The sequence below is a fragment of the Convolutriloba macropyga genome, chromosome 9 (genome assembly GCF_964194025.1).
Source record: "Convolutriloba macropyga chromosome 9, txConMacr16.3, whole genome shotgun sequence".
NCBI classification, from domain to species: Eukaryota; Metazoa; Xenacoelomorpha; order Acoela; family Convolutidae; genus Convolutriloba; species Convolutriloba macropyga.
Genome location: NC_134476.1, coordinates 53,729,151 through 53,746,675, shown reverse-complemented (window position 1 = coordinate 53,746,675; position 17,525 = coordinate 53,729,151). Strand labels below are relative to the sequence as shown.

The window sequence follows — 17,525 nt, the reverse complement described above, 5'->3', positions numbered from 1 at the left end:
TACGATATAGAGGCGAATCTACTTATTCTCCTGACCCCTCACAAATTGCAAGACGATTGCTGCTCATTTCGGCAATATTTAGTAAATACTAATTGTTTCCTGTGCTGCTTGGCTACTTGAGATCCTCTATCATACATTTAAGATGTAATAAATTTTAGAAAAATCTTTTTGAAATCTATTTTCAGTATTTTATAGGGTATTCAGTACTTAACAAAAAATACTTAAATTCAGTACTTGATAAATTTAAACAATTGTCGTTGCGACAGTCGATTCCTTTTAGGAGCTGGTCAATGGTATGACTTTTGTAGCTGTTTGCAACCTGACTTGACAAAAAAATTCAAACTTCTCATACACTATGTTTTGGAGACTGTCAAGGAGAGACTTTATATCAATATTGTAGCTGTTTGCAAAAGAAGCCAATAGGCCATATTTACTTGACAAAAAATTGACCCGCTATTAATCCTAACGTCGTTTCATTGGGATTGGAACAATAGTATTATTTGAATGGAGATGGAGATCACAATCACACATCAACTAACGTTAAATAGCATTAATAAAATTGTTGTTTCCACTAAAATGCTGTATAATTGTGGGGTCTAAAGCGTTCTCTTCTAATTTCTCTTGAGAAACAGTTCAATTGAGCCAGAAAGTCTGGCTTCAACAGAGAGAAATGATACATCTAATGACTTGAAATTACAGCATGAAACATTTCCATTTGAATACCTGTTGAGGGTTAAAGAGGCAACTTGCTTGCACAAAATTTTATCGAATATAGATCCACTATTTGGAAAATTAGTGGTCGAATGCAAATCACAATACCTTGAGAACAGCTTTTTCGGCAGGGCTATAAAGTCCTGGAATGGCTTCATCATGTATAATCCAATTACTAATTATCATAAATTTCAAACTGTGAAAAAAAATCTGGGCCCATTACTTCAAGCATTTTCAAACTTTTCATAAACTATGTTTTGAGAGACTTTATATCAATATTGATATAATTGATACGTTTTGATATAATTGATATAATTGATACATTGATACATTTAAATTGAACCATTATCCTACTCTCCCATTGGCATAGTAACTATATGTGTTATATCTGGAATTCAAGTGTTCTTTTTTAAAATTTCATTAATTTGTGTTATCATCAATAACTTTGTAGTGCTCGGGCAAAATTCGTGAAACGGTTTTCTTAGCTTCTAATGAACTTCTTTGTTTACGTTTCTTGTTTATCTTTGATCCTTCACAGTTTTTTAGAGGTTATTCGAAGTTCACATTTGGTAATGTGTCAATCAAGATACCAAGATTTGAAGTTTGATGAAAATGTCGAAGCGATCAAGAACGGACAATTGATAGATGAAAACAGAACAGACTAAACGGAAGCATAATTAAATGAAACAAGATCTAATGAAAGATACTTTATAGAAATCTAGCTGCTGACATCAAGCATTCAAATAGGAAAAAGATGTGAACATTTAAACTTTTAATGTTGACAAACAATGATGGCAATAGGTTAATCTACGTGGCAACTGAAGCGTGAAATATGAAATAACTATATGAAAGTGAAAACACTAATACGCGTGAATGACTCTTGCAAAGACGTGTACATAACGTGAACATGTTTACAGAGGTTCTACTTCTTTTCACCCCGATTCATTTAACCCCTTATATCATAACACCATTTGATTTCACCTCTCTATCATTTCACCCCGTAATTAGCAATCGACATTAGGAGCATGTTTTCTCATTATACTAAGCTGTTAATTAAATCCCATGTTTGGTTGTGATAGTTTCATATCAAGTCTCACTGGCCGCTGAGACATGGCCAAATAAATATTTTACTAAGTCAACAGTACCTATTATAAAAAGGACTAAAATAGGGGTCGAACGATAGAGGGCTGAAATAATCGGGGTGAAATGACAGGGGGTTAAAAAATAGGGGTGAAAAAGCGAGACACCGTTATCGAAACATGGATGACATGAATAGCACATTAAACGTACCGATGGGTCTCTCTTTGATAGTCCTGACCTTGGATCCCCTTTTAGAGAGAGGACTCCAAATATGGTCATCTCCATTATCACTACCACTACCCCCACCCCTTAACTGGGATAGAGTGGGTAGTGAGGCCATTTCAGAGTCTGGAGTAACACGAACGACAATTATTAACAGATATAATTAACTCCCTACAATTATAGTGATATCCCCAGTAATTCTGGAATTTTTATCCTGTAAGATCTGACAAAAAAAACTGTTATCGTGTAAGAACCTATCAGACCTGACAAAAAATAATTATCGTGTAAGACCTGATAAGTTGTCTTACAAAGTGTTAGTCAGGTGACGCATAATCCTGTGAGTATTTGTAAGACACTTTTGTAAGAAATTTGTGAGATCTTACCCGATAAAAACTCTCAAATGTCTGGGGATTTTTGACCATTGCTGACGGTCGAATCAAAATATTAGAAAGCTATGGTATTTCAGGCTTGTTCCTTTATAGATTAGAGCTTTCCTTAACTATTCAACAATTTTGCGTTGTCAAAAATTCCCACTTTTGAAATTGACCAGTTTCTCTATCTCTTATTCTCAAGTATTCCTATTTTGTAAGGAGTTTCTGAGACGTAATGGCGAATATTTTTCTATAAAATGAGCCTTCGTTTCTCGGTCTTCCAGCTGTCATTCTCAAGCATTTTTATTTTACAATTAGTTGCTGCCCATGCTGAGGTACTCGCTCCAATTCACCCATGATCAATTTCCAGCCATCATCAGACGATATCTCCTTCATTATAATACTTTAGCCAGTCTCCGGACCCTACCCCACCCCCAACTGAACGAGCACCCCAACCTTGGTCACAAATAATGGTGTAAGTTATTACTGTGTGTGTTTATAAAGGAGTCTTGTATCGTTTGCTGTCTCTTCTGGCATATTGAACTGGCACGTGAGGATAGCACTCGGCCCTCTTTCTGCCTCGGTTGTTCACAACAGTTCACAGAACCCCCCACTCGCTTTAAACTTGGATTGTCAGGTTGCCGATGAAGCGGGTCCCGGTTAAGGCCTACTAAGGGATGTTTCGCCAAAAGGCGCACATGACATAGATACTTGAACAATAATTTATTCTAGAAACGGGTATAGTATATTTTTCAAGAATTTGCATCAGTTATCTAACAACAGTTTTACATGCTCATCGTTTTCATAAGGAACATGCGTTTTGAAAGATTTCAGGATAAATCAGCCGAAACAATGGGATCGGTAATATGCAGGCGTATATAATGTTTGGACCGTTCTTATTTAAAATTTTCTCTCAAAGAATGTTTTTTGTCTAGAAGAAAAAGGGCGAAATTTCAATTGAAATTGAATAACATCGATGACTCGCTGAAACATTTTTAGATAGAAATTTTTCTTGCAGTAAATTTTCTTTTTCAAAAATAAATGAAGGCAAAATTTGATTTAAAAAATCTTATCATCAAAAATCTTCATCAATGCAACGGGTAAATCTACAGTTAAATTGGGGAACCAAAGTACGCTACATGAGGGAAAAAAGTCAGGTCAAGGGATCTTTTAATGGAATCTGACATTTTACTAGCAGAATTGCTAACCACTCAAATGAGTGTTTTGAAGTCAAGAAGTGATTTTATTTCCAGAAATGTATTTCCTACAGGTAACAATCTCGTGGGGGTTAATGAGAAAAACTGATCATATTAAAAGAAAGTACCCATTCTTTACAACAGAAAAGCAATATGAAAAGGAATAAATCTGCTTTTGAAATATGGAAAGTAAAATTTCAAATCAAATGTTAAAAAAGCATCTGCTTCAGCAATTTAAGCTTGTACTATTCGAAAGAAGCTTTAGCTAATGCAAAAGTTGTTTATGTTTTTAGCAGAAAACGGATCCCTTAACTTTGATTAAATACATTGTACTGGAGAATATATTTATATAATATATTTTATATTTTACTTGCCTTGTAAACTTTATCCAACTTGAAAATTCGGAAAAAATGTCTCCACCACAAAGATAAAAAAGTCTATGAAAAGTTATTACCTTATAATTGTTTGCATGAAAATTACATTGTTTATTGAGACCAAAGTGTGACAAAGGGTTTAACTGATTATTTTAATGACAAAACAGAGCACAATAGGCCAAAATAATTACAAGTTTAATTCCAAAAATTGCTCAACTGGGTTAAACGCTGGCGCAGAACAGCTAAGTTTTAAAAATTCCAACTAAACTCATATCGGAAATTTCGAAAAAAAATTATCGAAAATGTTTTAAAATTATCCAAAATGTTTTAAGATGGTCTAAGAAACTGTAAATTTTATAACTTTTAATAATCACAGCAAACTTATCAGCAATAAAAAATTTTAATTAGTCTACGATTAGCCGATTGTTGTGAACGGATTGGCCTATAATAACAAAAAAACGCAACCCTTTATTTTATGGAAAATTCAAATTATGGGACGTACTTCGATGTTTTAAAACACGCTGCTTGCTTTTGCTTACTTTAAAAAAGTATTTAATTTAAAGCTTATTTTAATGTCACCGACAAATATTGAATAATCAGGTGCAAAATTAGGCAAATAAGTTAGAGGAACGAAAAATGAACAAAATGCTTTTTGTTATTTCAGATAAGCTACTCTTTGGAAACATTTCACAAAGAATGAAACACAAATTGTGAACTCTGTCTCAAAAAGCGTTGTCTTTTCTTGTATAACTCCCTGATAACAAACCATTGAAAATACTCAGCGGTTCTTTTGAGCACCAGAAAACAAAATTAATTATGGAAAAACAACTTTTTCAAGCTGTTGAAACAATTATTTTGCACAAAATTACGAAATGGCTATTATGTGTTTCATTTAGCAAAAAGCTAGCTCATAAAATGAGCACAAGCTTAGGTTTTTCCGCTAGCAGTTTTCATTGAGGAAAAATTTATTTTTTACTCTTTGAGAAAATCTTGGTAATTTAGTTTAATGATCAAATATGAGAAAATTTTGATCAGCAAATAATTTAATGATGATTTAGTCTGCATAAAAATGGTACAATTGTAAAGTTTATACACTGCCTTCATCTGTTTGTATCGACAAACAATTCTGGAAAATCAGAGTTTTATTTCTTTAAAAAATAACAGAAATGAGATGCTGAATGTTTGACCTATGATGATTACGACCACTAAAAGAGTTTTTGATTCTGGTTCAAACTATGGTTATTTTCTTAACCAAAATGTTATTCCCCTTTTTGATTAAACATATTTAATAATTCACGAAACAGCCCCTAACTAGCATTTTTAATTCTGGCCTAAACTATGGTGACTTTCTTAACTAAAAAGTCATTCTCTTTTTTGACTATACATATAATAATGCGCGAAACAGCCCCAAATATTTGCCTAAATCAAGTAGAAAATTGGTGCCCTGATCAGCCCTCTTTTTGTTCAACTTCTGTTGCTGGTCTTGCAATCGGTCTTCTGGAGTTGACTCACTGCAGAATAGCTCATCACTTTCTCCAGGGCAGTCAGAGTAGCAGTCACACACTTTGTCATCCGGGAGGTTCACCAGACACGTGAATGAAGAAAAAGATTGACTGTCATCACCATCATTACCACTAAGTTCACTCCTATCTGTTGAATGGTTATAACTACAATTAGTGTATACAACACTCTCATTACAGGCAGCTGCATTATATGAATTGGCTAATTTAAAGATGTCGAATTTCACTGCCATAATCGATGTTAAAAAGTTATAAATCTTTTGAAGTTAATGGATTTTTTGCAAATAATTATAAACTTCTATAAAATAATGCAAACTTTATAAAAAATTAAATATTTTTATCGAACTATTATTAATCTTTTGTAAAGTTTTAATCACTATGGCTGTTAATAACCAGCACTTTATTTCATTCTCAGTTCCCTTATATGGTAATAGTTACTGAAGGGCGACAAAAATCAAGTCCTAAGGACAATCTGATTCGAAACATGACCCTCTCGCAAGAAAAGAGAGTGAAAATCGGTTTTCACTAACTATATAGTCTGATTAAATTAACTCACGTCTTAAGTATCCCAATTCATCCCTTGCAACGGAGTGTATTGTTCAATCAACTCCAGGACTTTACCATTTGAAATGTACTAGGGGCTTCTTCATAAAGCTTGGCAATATAAAAAGTTACTTCAAAAGTTCAGTATTTTATTTGATTATGAAGAGCGATCAGATATTTTCTAGGAAAGGTGACTAAAATTTTGACAGTTGAAACGAAAAAACCAGAATAATTAAAATTTTCACATTAATTTAAAACCAAACAGCGGACTCTTTAAGAAAAAAAAATATTGATGGGCAGCACTTGAGAAATTCACTTTACGACACATGGCAAGTTTTGTAAAGAAAGACAATACCATTTTAGCCGTGAAACACACGTTCTCAAGAAAAGCATTAATAAAAATAGTTCTCTCGAAATGTAAACTCAATAACTCAATCAGCCCGTCCCAGCAATTAGCTGATGTAAGAATTCAGTCAAATAATTCCTGAATCTTGCAGGTAATTTGTTTGCAAGATTTTTGCAAGACGAGATTTGCATCCAATAATAAAGGCCTTACTAATACAATACCGTGATGACTACTATGATCCTTGTACTGTACGCACAAGTCTCTCCATCTGTCCCCCAAAGTTTCAGATCTTGCAGTTATTTGCATTAAGAAAGCTATTTTGAGAAAACGCCATTGTCTGTCAGTATAGGGTAAAGTAATTTTCAATTAACTAATTGTCTCTGAAAAAGAAGGCAGGTCCACTTTCTCTCACTGGTCCCAAAGTTCCCATTAAACTAATTGTCGGGGAAAACTATTTTTTAAAAGGAAAAACACGCTGAAAGGCGTTTTCAGGGGTCTTTGCAGTTTTTTGGCACACTTTTTCTCTATTTAAAGAAACTGGCGAGCCAACGCCCATATTCAAACCTTGGAAGTCATCGGTACCTAACATACAATGAGCTACAACATTGTCACTGTTTAAGAATCTTTTAAAAATGTTTATGGAAACGAAATATGGCCTTGTATGATTATTGGATTTTTGTATGAGCAGCAACCCGTTTTGTCAGTGCGCGTCAATCTAAATTACGACAATTGAAGAATGATAGTTGTTATTTGCATTCAATTATGACAAAAATTAAGGCGATGCACTAACGCATTAAAAAAAATCTAAATTTCAAAAGACTTCAGCATTGACTGTAATCAACAACAAGAAATTTTTTGTCAACATTGCAGTCATGATTTGATCAGCATCTAAAATCGAAATGATATGAAGTCGATTAAATTCTACCTCTATCGGGGAAATTTGCAGGCATCGAAGTTTACCACGCGGAAGGCAGAACAGCAATGAAAACGACTCCTGTCAAATCAGCATCTGATCAATGTTGTTCCTCAAAAGTGAGGCGGGTGGTTGCGCAACCGAAAGCGAAAATCCGCAACAACTATCGACGCTGGTAATAATACAGGAGGAAACGATAACTATTTACGAAAACGCACATTGAATGCAAGACTCTTAAATCACCCTAAAATATTGATTACAACTATTCAATTTTTTTGACGAGTAAAGGCAAAAAATTGTTAAACAGGGCGTCGGAAAGATTATTGTTGTTAAAATAATTTTTGGAGAATTTAGAGGAATTAAATATCAAATCAACAACTGAACGCTGATTTCCTAACGAGGGAAAACTCAAAAAAACGGCCGAGTACAAAAAAATCCTCAAAGAAACTCTAAATAAAGAATGTAAATATTAGTTAAAAATTATCGACTGCAATTGCAATATCAAAAACTGCTGATTAACACAGAATCACAAAAATTGACTGCAGCGTTTATAATTTCAATTGTATTTTTATTTTGGGTGTTTTATAATTTTTTGTCCAGAATCAGATCTGTACTACTATTAAAAATAGAGGCAGTTAAAATTACTGGCAATGTTTATCATTTAAACAATTGTAACCGTGGAAATTTTCAAAGTTCAAATTTTTCAAAATTCTTCGAAGTTGTCATAGGAGGCCATGGAAAATTTTTGATAACTCTATATATTTTAAAATACAAAAAAGACAACCAGAAAAATAATTTTTCAAAGATTTCCAATTCCTGCAGTATAAAAAGTTACTTCAAAAGTTCAATATTTAATTTGATTATGAACAGCGATCAAATATTTTCTAGAAGAGGTGACTAAAATTTTGACAGTTGAACTGAAAAAAAACCAGAATAATTAAAGTTTTCACATTAATTTAAAATTGACTGCAGCGTTTATAATTTCAATTGTATTTTTATTTTGGGTGTTTTATAATTTTTGTCCAGAATCAGATCTGCACAACTATTAAAAATAGAGGCAGTTAAAATTACTGGCAATGTTTATCATTTAAACAATTGTAACCATGGAAATTTTCAAAGTTCAAATTTTTCAAAATTCTTTGAAGTTGTCATAGGAGGCCATGGAAAATATTTGATAACTCTATATATTTTAAAATACAAAAAAAACAACCAGAAATATAATTTTTCAAAGATTTTCAATTCCTGGAAGAAAAACAGTGCCATCGGGAGGTAAAGTGATTAGATGATTTTGCTTCTAATATCCATAAAGCAATTGCAACGGTTTTGATAATCAATATAGATCTTGAGTCTAGAAAACCGAAAAAAAATTGTTTTCAATAAATATTTATAGCCACTCCTCGTAAGAAAAAAACCTACCTTTCCAGAGCACTGCCAGTGACGGACTGTTCATTTTTTTGAAACGAAATCTGACGTAATGCGGCAACATGTTTGAAAAAGTGATTTTCATACCTATAGATACCCAAATAGAAGCTGTTAAAAAGACGAGAAAAAAAATGGAAAAACGTTTGGAAAATGGCGTACTATAATATAAAGCGCTAAACATAATTTAGAAGATTTCCAATAAAAAATATAAAAATCGTTTGTGTAGATATTTTTGAATATGAAATGTTGTAAAATTGTTCAAAAACTTTGCGCCGAATATTGTTTTATTTATAACAAGCCAATCATTTAATGTAGGTGACAAAAAAAATTTTCGATTATTTAGAAGCCTATTTTACCGAAATTTCTGAACAGAGTGGGAATTTGAAGCCTACTGTAACCTTATTAATCTATACTTCATGCTAACCTTTGTATATTAAAATAGTTATTTTGTGGTTAAGTTTTTCCCTCAGAAACGCAAAAAACCCTTGTTTTATGTTTTAGCAAACCGTTGTTGTACCCATCTACAAATTATCAAGCTCTGAGACAAAGACGGGTTAACGAAAATTAAACTTTTGAATACAATTGCCTGGTACTTTTGTAGTACGCCAATATAACACTTGCATGACATTGACCACTTTCTAACTAGTAGATAATTTTTCCGTCATTTTCCAGGTGATTCTCCGTAGAGGAAAACATGGCAAAAAATGAAGCAGAGAAAAATTATTCCCATCTGAAAGTATAATTTTAAATTTATTTTGTTGTTTTTTTCAACAGTTAAACGATTGATTCCTTCGATAAGTTGTGCAGCTGTTTTGATCGGAATGATTAAATTCTAACGCCACTGTTGCTTATTTTCATAGCATTTGTCGGCATTTGCAAATTGTTAACCAGCGGAGTGACCAAGAACTCTTCTACTCAAAAAGCAGAATTCTAAATTTGTGTTCACTAGTTAAGTTATTTTTTAAAATAATCGATGGGTGCCCACAAATTTTTGGATTGATGAGGGATGTATTGGTTGTTACCTCATTCTTTAAATTAATTATATTAAGGAGGCCAATAAATAAAACTCATTTGAACAGCTAGTCGTCCTTTTGACAATTATTAAAATGTCAGCAATTAGATTTGAACTGGGACCGACTCAAACTTTTTCATAGGAGGACCAAATACAGTTTGTTCTAACTAAAAATAGTTGCAGCTAGGAAGAAGTCAACAACAAACTTATCCGGTGAAAAAAAAGAAATAAACTAAAAAATTTTTGGAGTAGATTAAAGATACATGGTAAAATATTGCGAAATTATTTAATTGTTCCACTATCATAGGAATAATCAAGACCTCGCACTTTTAAACGCGAAACTTATTGTCATTTTATCTGCGTAGTGGAAAAAATGCTGGTAAAAAACTTAGCTTTTGTTGGCAAAAATTGACCCTTTCGGAGCTATGACTTATCACCATGAGTTATATAACGATATCTCATGAGTTGTCTCTATAACTTCTCTGGTGATTGATAAGTTTAAAATTTTACAAGAATCTTGCAAAAAATCTTCCAAGGGAATGCATAGTTTTTCTTGCAAGATTCTTGCAAGAATTGAATCCATCTTGCAAGATTCTTGCCAGATTTTGAATTCATCTTGCAAGATTCTTGCAAGATTATGAATCCACACTTTTTTATTACCTGGCTCAATGACTTAAAATTTGTTGCTCTGGGTTGCTGTTTTGGCTATAACGAAAACTTTCCAGGCTGATATAGTCGATGGAACTGAAAAACTAGCTTAAATTATCCGAAATCTGGTATAGCTGAGCAAAAACTAAAAATAGGGGCAAAAATGGTCAATTTATTGTATTTTGTTCTTTTCTTCGAAAATATCCATCCCCATGGGAAAAACCAAAATAAAGAGTCAATTAGAGCACTGAAAAACTGAAAACAGTTATGCGTGTAGACATCTGATACTCGAAAACTCTTGGCTTTCTCTCTGATGGAATTAATGAAAATTGCCGCTTTGTAGAATTTTTTTATCGCCAGTTTTCTTCAAAGTTTTTCAGGTCGGCTCTTTTTATCGTCTTCTCAGTTGGCATTAGCTTAGCTGTAATTAACCCACAATGTCCATCTACTAATATTGAGCAACATCCAATTTTTTCACAAGACGTTTTGATTTTTTTGGATGGTTTAATGAGAATCATTACACTCTCTTCTAAAATTAAAAAAAATTGATAAAAGGTAAATGCCATCCATTTTTTTAGTTGGGTATTGTCGGTTAGTTCATTTAAGTTTCTACGGAGATCAAAGGAAAGCAACAGTTGCATAGCAAGCAGAACAAATTGACTGTTACTGCATTATTAAACAGGTACCTTCTCCGAATCAGTCGATAGCTGTTGTCTGAGCCAATTAAAATCAATAGCAACACAACCTGTTTTGTATGTTCACGTATGGAGCCAAATTTGTTCAGGCAACAGTCACAAAGATTCAACAAATATACATTTAAGCACAAAATGTGTTGGGACAAGAATCCGACCAGATTTCGGACCAAAAAGTTTGATCAAGTCTGAGATGCCATGTTACTTTTTCAAACACTTACTCATAAAATTATATATATATATATATATATATATATTTTTATTATAGTACGTATTATATCGTTTTACCCCGACAGAATACTCCCAGAAAATACTCCAAAACTGCTGACTAACGTAAAAACACAGCTGCACTTTATAGTCTTGAGCACAGCCCATCATTTATATACACTCTGCGTTGTTTTAAGCGTTATTTTTGCTCAAAATGTTTGATTTGGGCTGGGGCGTGAAATTTTGAAAGTTTGAACAAAATTTTAGTCTTTTCCCCGCTTACGCAGAAAACATGGTAAAGTAGCTTTTTTCTTTTGCCTTCCCGCCGATGTTGCGATGACTTAACAAAAATAAGTCAGCTTAAAATCAAAGTCTAGTACAGATCGCCTTACAAACGTTACCGAAAAAGTTTTTTTCGCAGAAACGGATTAAGATTTACCCGAAAATTTTTTCGCAGAAAAGGAACAAGATTTGCAAAAACGCAAAAAAATTGAATTAGCACAAACAATTACTTACTTTGAAGTACAATGCTATCGAATGGACAGAAACTGTTTGCTAGACCTTTAAGCAATCTGAAACTCTTAGATTATTCGAAAAAATTGAAAAAAACGCAGAAGAAAAGCATTTTCAAGGCCCTATTTTTCACCGAGAGGATCTACACTGTTTCGGCCCATAGTGTTTTAATACGCCACGAGTTACAAAATGAGTGTTGTTATATAGCACGCTACCATGCAAAAATAGGGGCATATAAGTTATAGGTCCACTTAGCTGGGGTGGGGGGGGGGCAAGATAATGCTCCTATGCATAAATAAAAGATTGTGAGCAGTTTCTTCAATGATAGGAGTGAGGGGTACTAAAATGCTCAACAAGTATCACAGATCTGAATCCAATTGAAAATTTTTGATCCATTTCAAAGTAACAATTATAAAAATAGGTTCTTTGGGGAAAATTTAGAATAAAAAACGCCCTAATTTTGACTAAGACGTTGTTATCCACTTGTTTGATATAAATAGTAACAATCTACTCGATGTTTAAAAACCTATAAGCGCAATGTCTTGTTACTAGAGAACTTATTTGATCTCATAAATGTTGTTTTTTTATTATTTGTGTTTTTTTCAAAATAATCCAGTTGTACTTAGCTTTTTGGTACCACAGTGTATTTGAGCATTGTATTTCACAAGATTTTTCTCTTATCGTAGAATTGGAGCATGACCAGAAAAGACTTAGATGTATCACGGAAAGGATAAATATGTGACAAAATTTTCGTTCTTTTTGAACCTTTCAAGAATATGAGCCTCTTGGAAAAAATGTTACGTCCAAATAAATACTAACAAAATTAGTCACAACAATACTGCTTTTATACGAGCTCCATAAAAGGGGTTACCTCAAAATTAAACTTGTCAGCGTAACAACATGAAGAGGTGTGGCTTTTTTTAGCGCACTCCACTAATTGTAGCTTTATTAGTGAGTGAAAAAATGAAAGTACTCATCGTTGATTTTAAATCGTTTTTATTTGTCATCAAATTATTTTTCTACTACCTTTGAAGTCATCGAACTTAGTTAAAGTTTGAAGCAATAAGTCCTTGGTAGAACAATGCACATAATTTGGTTCGTAAAAACGAGTCAATAATTTTTTTTTTCGGAAAAGGACCATGCATAAATGTTTTGTTCATTTTAAATATATTATCAACGTTTGAAGATGTTTTCTAGGCTAAAATGTTATTCGGTCACCTGAACTGTTTTAAGTTGTCAGCTAAATTTGAATCGTAGCAACTTTGAGTCGTTAAAAAAATCTGTTCTTGAATAGTGCACCATTTTGGAACCATTTTTTTCTAAAAAGATTGGAACATTAAAAATTGTTCAGAAAATTGTAAAGCTTTTTTGAGCTTAAAAGTTCAGCTATACGATGAAGACAAATTTTGTCGAGGACAAGTTTACTTCAATAGAAACTGCATAATAGTCCAAATTTGTTAAGTGAATTGAAAACAAGCTGATTGAAAACTTACATTTCTTATTGCATTATGCTGAGTTTTTTTGCAGAATACAGGCATACTTTTTTATGAGAGGTAACTTGTTGATGCTGCTAATTAAAATGTTTTTAATTCATCTCAACTCCTCTTCATGCCATTTATGTCAGTTGACAAATATTGTTAAATTATGTCATTTCAAAGTGTTTCTACAAGCACCGCTAAATGCAAAAACATTATTTGTGCGCATTACAGTGCCGTTTTTACGATAAAATTTCTTAAAAAAATCATAAAATTGCAGACATTTTCAATGCAAAACAGTTACTTTAGTTTTTGAGCATAACAAATTCTGAACTAACTGACTCTATTATTATGACGTATCTGATTTCACTCCTAGACTTAAGCAAGTCTAAAGCACTTTAGTCTAAAGCAGATAAATTTACAGAAACAGAAACACTGAATGTTTAGGAAATCTTTGTTTTTCTGTTTATTGAAAATGATGTCTGACATTAGTGTAGTATCTCATCAGATTGGTTAAAAAACATGCAAAATATTTGAAAATTTTTGTGTTTTGGATATTCAAAGAAAGCGTTTTTATACTCGATTTAAGAATAACGATTTTTTGAGTAAAACTGCTTATTTTTTATTTAGCGTTGGAAAAAAATCTGATCATTGAAACATTCAATTCCGAAACCTTCAGCTGATCTCAAAAGGTCAAAACGTCTTGAAAATATCGATTGAAAATTTTCAATCGTTTTTACATGGAATGAGCAAAATTTAATCTCCATAAACAGCCAATTAAAAAGACAAATTATTGAACAGGTGAGACATTTTAAGGAAGGAAATGACACGGTCAATGTGTGAATAACAGCTTGTCGGGATGTTAACAGCGGCGCAATTAAACATTCCAACTATCACACTCCGGATATTTTAAACTGTCTTTCTCTTTTGATGCTCAACTGGCATGAGGTTTCACAATTGTGACAAAATTGATGAAAGTGTGCCGCTATTGTTTTTTTCGGCGAATGCAAAGTAAGCCGATAGGCAAGCAAGCCGACAGAAAAGCAAGCCGAAAGTTATGTAATAGTTATGTAATCGATCAGAAATATTAAATTGTCAGCGGTTACAATCAATACTGCGCGTAGTATTATAGTGCATAATGTATTCCAATGCACCAAAGAAACAAAAATGCGTCAATTTTTAGACATCTAGTGGGTACGGGCCTCAGCAGACCGCTGTCCATGGCCATGCCTCTCATCCGCTGTGGGATGTAATCCAGAAATAGCGGGCCGGTTAGCCCACCGGCCCGCCAGGGGCAACTTAAAATACGGGTATCCGAAAATTTTTTGGCTTACTTGACCTCATTTTCAAAATTCGGCTTGCTTGCCTATCGGCTTGCTTGACCGCCACCGTTTTTTTCTCTTCCAAAGTTATGAACTATCATTTTTTAAAAAAGCATATTTTTGACAGCTTGATTGATCATCAGAATTGCAAAAGTTGAAGGAGCATACCTTCTGACTACATTATAAGCAATAGTGAGCAATAAAAATGCTCGTAAAATTTTTGAGGCCAAAATGCAGAAAATTCTTGGGGCCAAAATGCAGACTCAAGAAAAGACTTTTGCTCGACCCATCATTTGTCAATATATTTCACCTGATCAAAACAGACCCTTGGAAAAATTTTTTCTTGACATATGATTTGACCTTTGCTCGACGCAAATTCTACGCCTCAAAATTTTGGTCGAGGAAAAGTCCAGAGGCCAAGTTTGGTCGAGCAAAAATCCAGCTTTAATTTATGGGTCGAATAAATGTCCAGAGTAACAAAATTGGGGTCGAGAAAAAGTCCAGATGATTTTTGAAGTCGAGAAAAGTTCTTTCATAGCTCTTTTGGGTCCCGCATGTTCTAATCATATCCATTTTTGGTCGAGCCTGGTCTTTTCATAGGTCGAGGTTTAGACTAGGGAAAAATATATTCGTAATCAAAAATAGAAACTTTTAGCTCTGAAGTTGAAGATCTAACCAGAGTTTGGATGGAAGGACTTGCTGCTTTTCACACAAAATTGCACCTTGAAACTGGCAAATGTTTTTTCAAGAAACGTATTTTCTTTTTTTTTTCAAAAAATTTATTTCGAAATCAATAGAGATCAGAAGTATAAACTTCAAAACAGATAGCCAGTGGTCCAAAAATGAATTAAGTAATGAGACCTGAAATTTTATTGCAAAACAAAAAAGAATACTCTTTTATGCTATGCACGCTAATTGACAAAAATCACCACTGATCTTTTTCAAGTAATTTCTTAACAGGTTCCCTCATGCCAGTCAGGCTCTTTGTGTCAGTGTAAGAACAGGTTCTTTGTAAGAACAGGCCCTCCCCCATAACAGGCTCTTTGTGTCAGTGTAAGAAATTCAGTGAATGCACTCTACATTTTAACCTTAAAAACAGCAAACAATTTACTAAAATTAGCTCAAATATTGTAGCTGTCAATTTCTCTAAGACCTACGGTTTTTAAGCGTGACATTTTTATTTTTAGTCTTTTTTGCTGGTAAGGATTAAAACATTTCTAATCTCTCAAGCATTTTTAAAAAATAGCAGTGCTAGGAACAGCTTAATTTAATGAAGCTCAAAGCATAAACACCGCCGTAATGTGATATGAGCCTGATTCAAATAGCAAATAAGAATAAGAATAGTTCATGGTTGGTGGAGCAATGAAGAAATTGAGACTGCTTATACAGATGTCAGCGGTTTTAAACCCTGGCGCTGGGAAAACTTTTTTACAAACTACGATGAAAATTTTTCAGAGCTAAATTTTAGTCAACTCTTCCAAAAATTCACAGCTTGCACTGCATTTATTGCAAGGTTTTTGCATTTTTGAAATTTTTTTGCTATGCTACGCAAAACTTACCTTATTTTTCCTGCAGGGCTTCAATTCATTTTTTCAGTAATCATTGACAAACGTAGAATAAGCAAAAAATTTCTTGGAGACCATCTAGCGCAACATTTGGACAAAATGTCAAGTTCAACCGAATGTCAAACAACACTGGAGATTTTTAGTCGGACAAAATCAGATTAAACCTCAGATTCGCAGGAGATGGACTCAATTTTTGCTACACTGAAAAACAATCTAACAAAAATATCACAAAACTTATGCATGAATATTTATTTTTTTCTATACTGATTTCTTTTAATGTGATTCGAAGTCCCTTAACAGAAGAAAACTCAATTTTTTGATGAAATCAAAACACAAGTTGCTTTATTGAATAAATGTCACATAATAATTGCGCTATATGTTAATCACAACATAATAGGCCCCCTAAACTTAATTAAACTATTGTATGTCTAGCTGCAGTTTATTAAAATTTTCATCTCTTGCTGGAAGATCAATTGAACGTTAATAAAATACTTTGGATATAACAATTTATACATTAATCAGTGACGCTGACGTAATTTATTATTCGGTGATTTTGGGATTTCTTCTGTTACATAGCATTATAGCTGTTTAATTTTGAGTCAACAAATTATTGGGCGGTTTATTCCTCCATATTTTTGTTGCGAACAATTTAATTTTTATGAATGATGAACAAAAAAGCATGAAGTAGCTGATGAGAAGTAATATAGGCTATTTGAATGTCCGCTTTGAAATCAAGTGCTGTTTCATATTCCCTTTCATTTGTCGGCAGGCCTTTCCCTTTATCGGGCCATTAAAAAAGAAGAAAGGAGAAAGAATGAGAAGGTGTTTCAGTTTGTTCAGATGTTATGATATGTCAATCAGTTACTATCAACAGGATACACTGCTTTTAGTAGCAGCCGACACCGCAGAACATCACATACAAAACATCATACGCAATTCTCAGTGTGTACCTGAAAGGAACGCAAAAGGGGGAAAAGAAGCGGGGGGCTGGGGGGGGGGGGGGTTCGAGGCTAGGTGCAGGGTATAGAAAAACTGGGATTGTACAGACTCTTCCCAATTTCCTGAACAACAAATGGGTGTAAACAGTATCTAATGGGTATTTAATTGTGGTAATTACAGTCTTTCAAGTAAAAAATCAGAATTGACGCGAGTCTGACAATTATAAAATCAGTATGAACGCATGTCTGGCAAGTAAAAAAATGACATGAATCAATACTTTTAAGGAATTGCATTTGGACGTGCCCAGTACTGAACAGTACTTGAAGTTCGATACGTGAACAACATTTAGCTTATATATAAGCACCATGAAAAAAATTGTTGGTGTTTCATTTGAGAAAACCTCGAAACGAATGTGCATGATTATGATGAAAGTGAAAAGTACCTTATAACATTT

At 33.3% G+C, this 17,525-nt stretch overlaps 1 protein-coding gene across 1 annotated transcript in view; it reads right to left on the bottom strand.

Annotated features, from left to right (window-relative positions):
• Positions 1-17,525, bottom strand: part of LOC142345458 (uncharacterized) — a 55,577-nt gene that overhangs the window by 15,481 nt on the left and 22,571 nt on the right. Inside the window, exons 3-5 of the mRNA XM_075397517.1 lie at positions 5,374-5,604; positions 2,872-3,051; positions 2,002-2,139 (exon numbers count right to left, since the gene is read on the bottom strand). Of these exons, the coding sequence (XP_075253632.1) occupies positions 2,002-2,139; positions 2,872-3,051; positions 5,374-5,604 (549 nt within the window). The remainder of the gene's footprint in view (positions 1-2,001; positions 2,140-2,871; positions 3,052-5,373; positions 5,605-17,525) is intronic.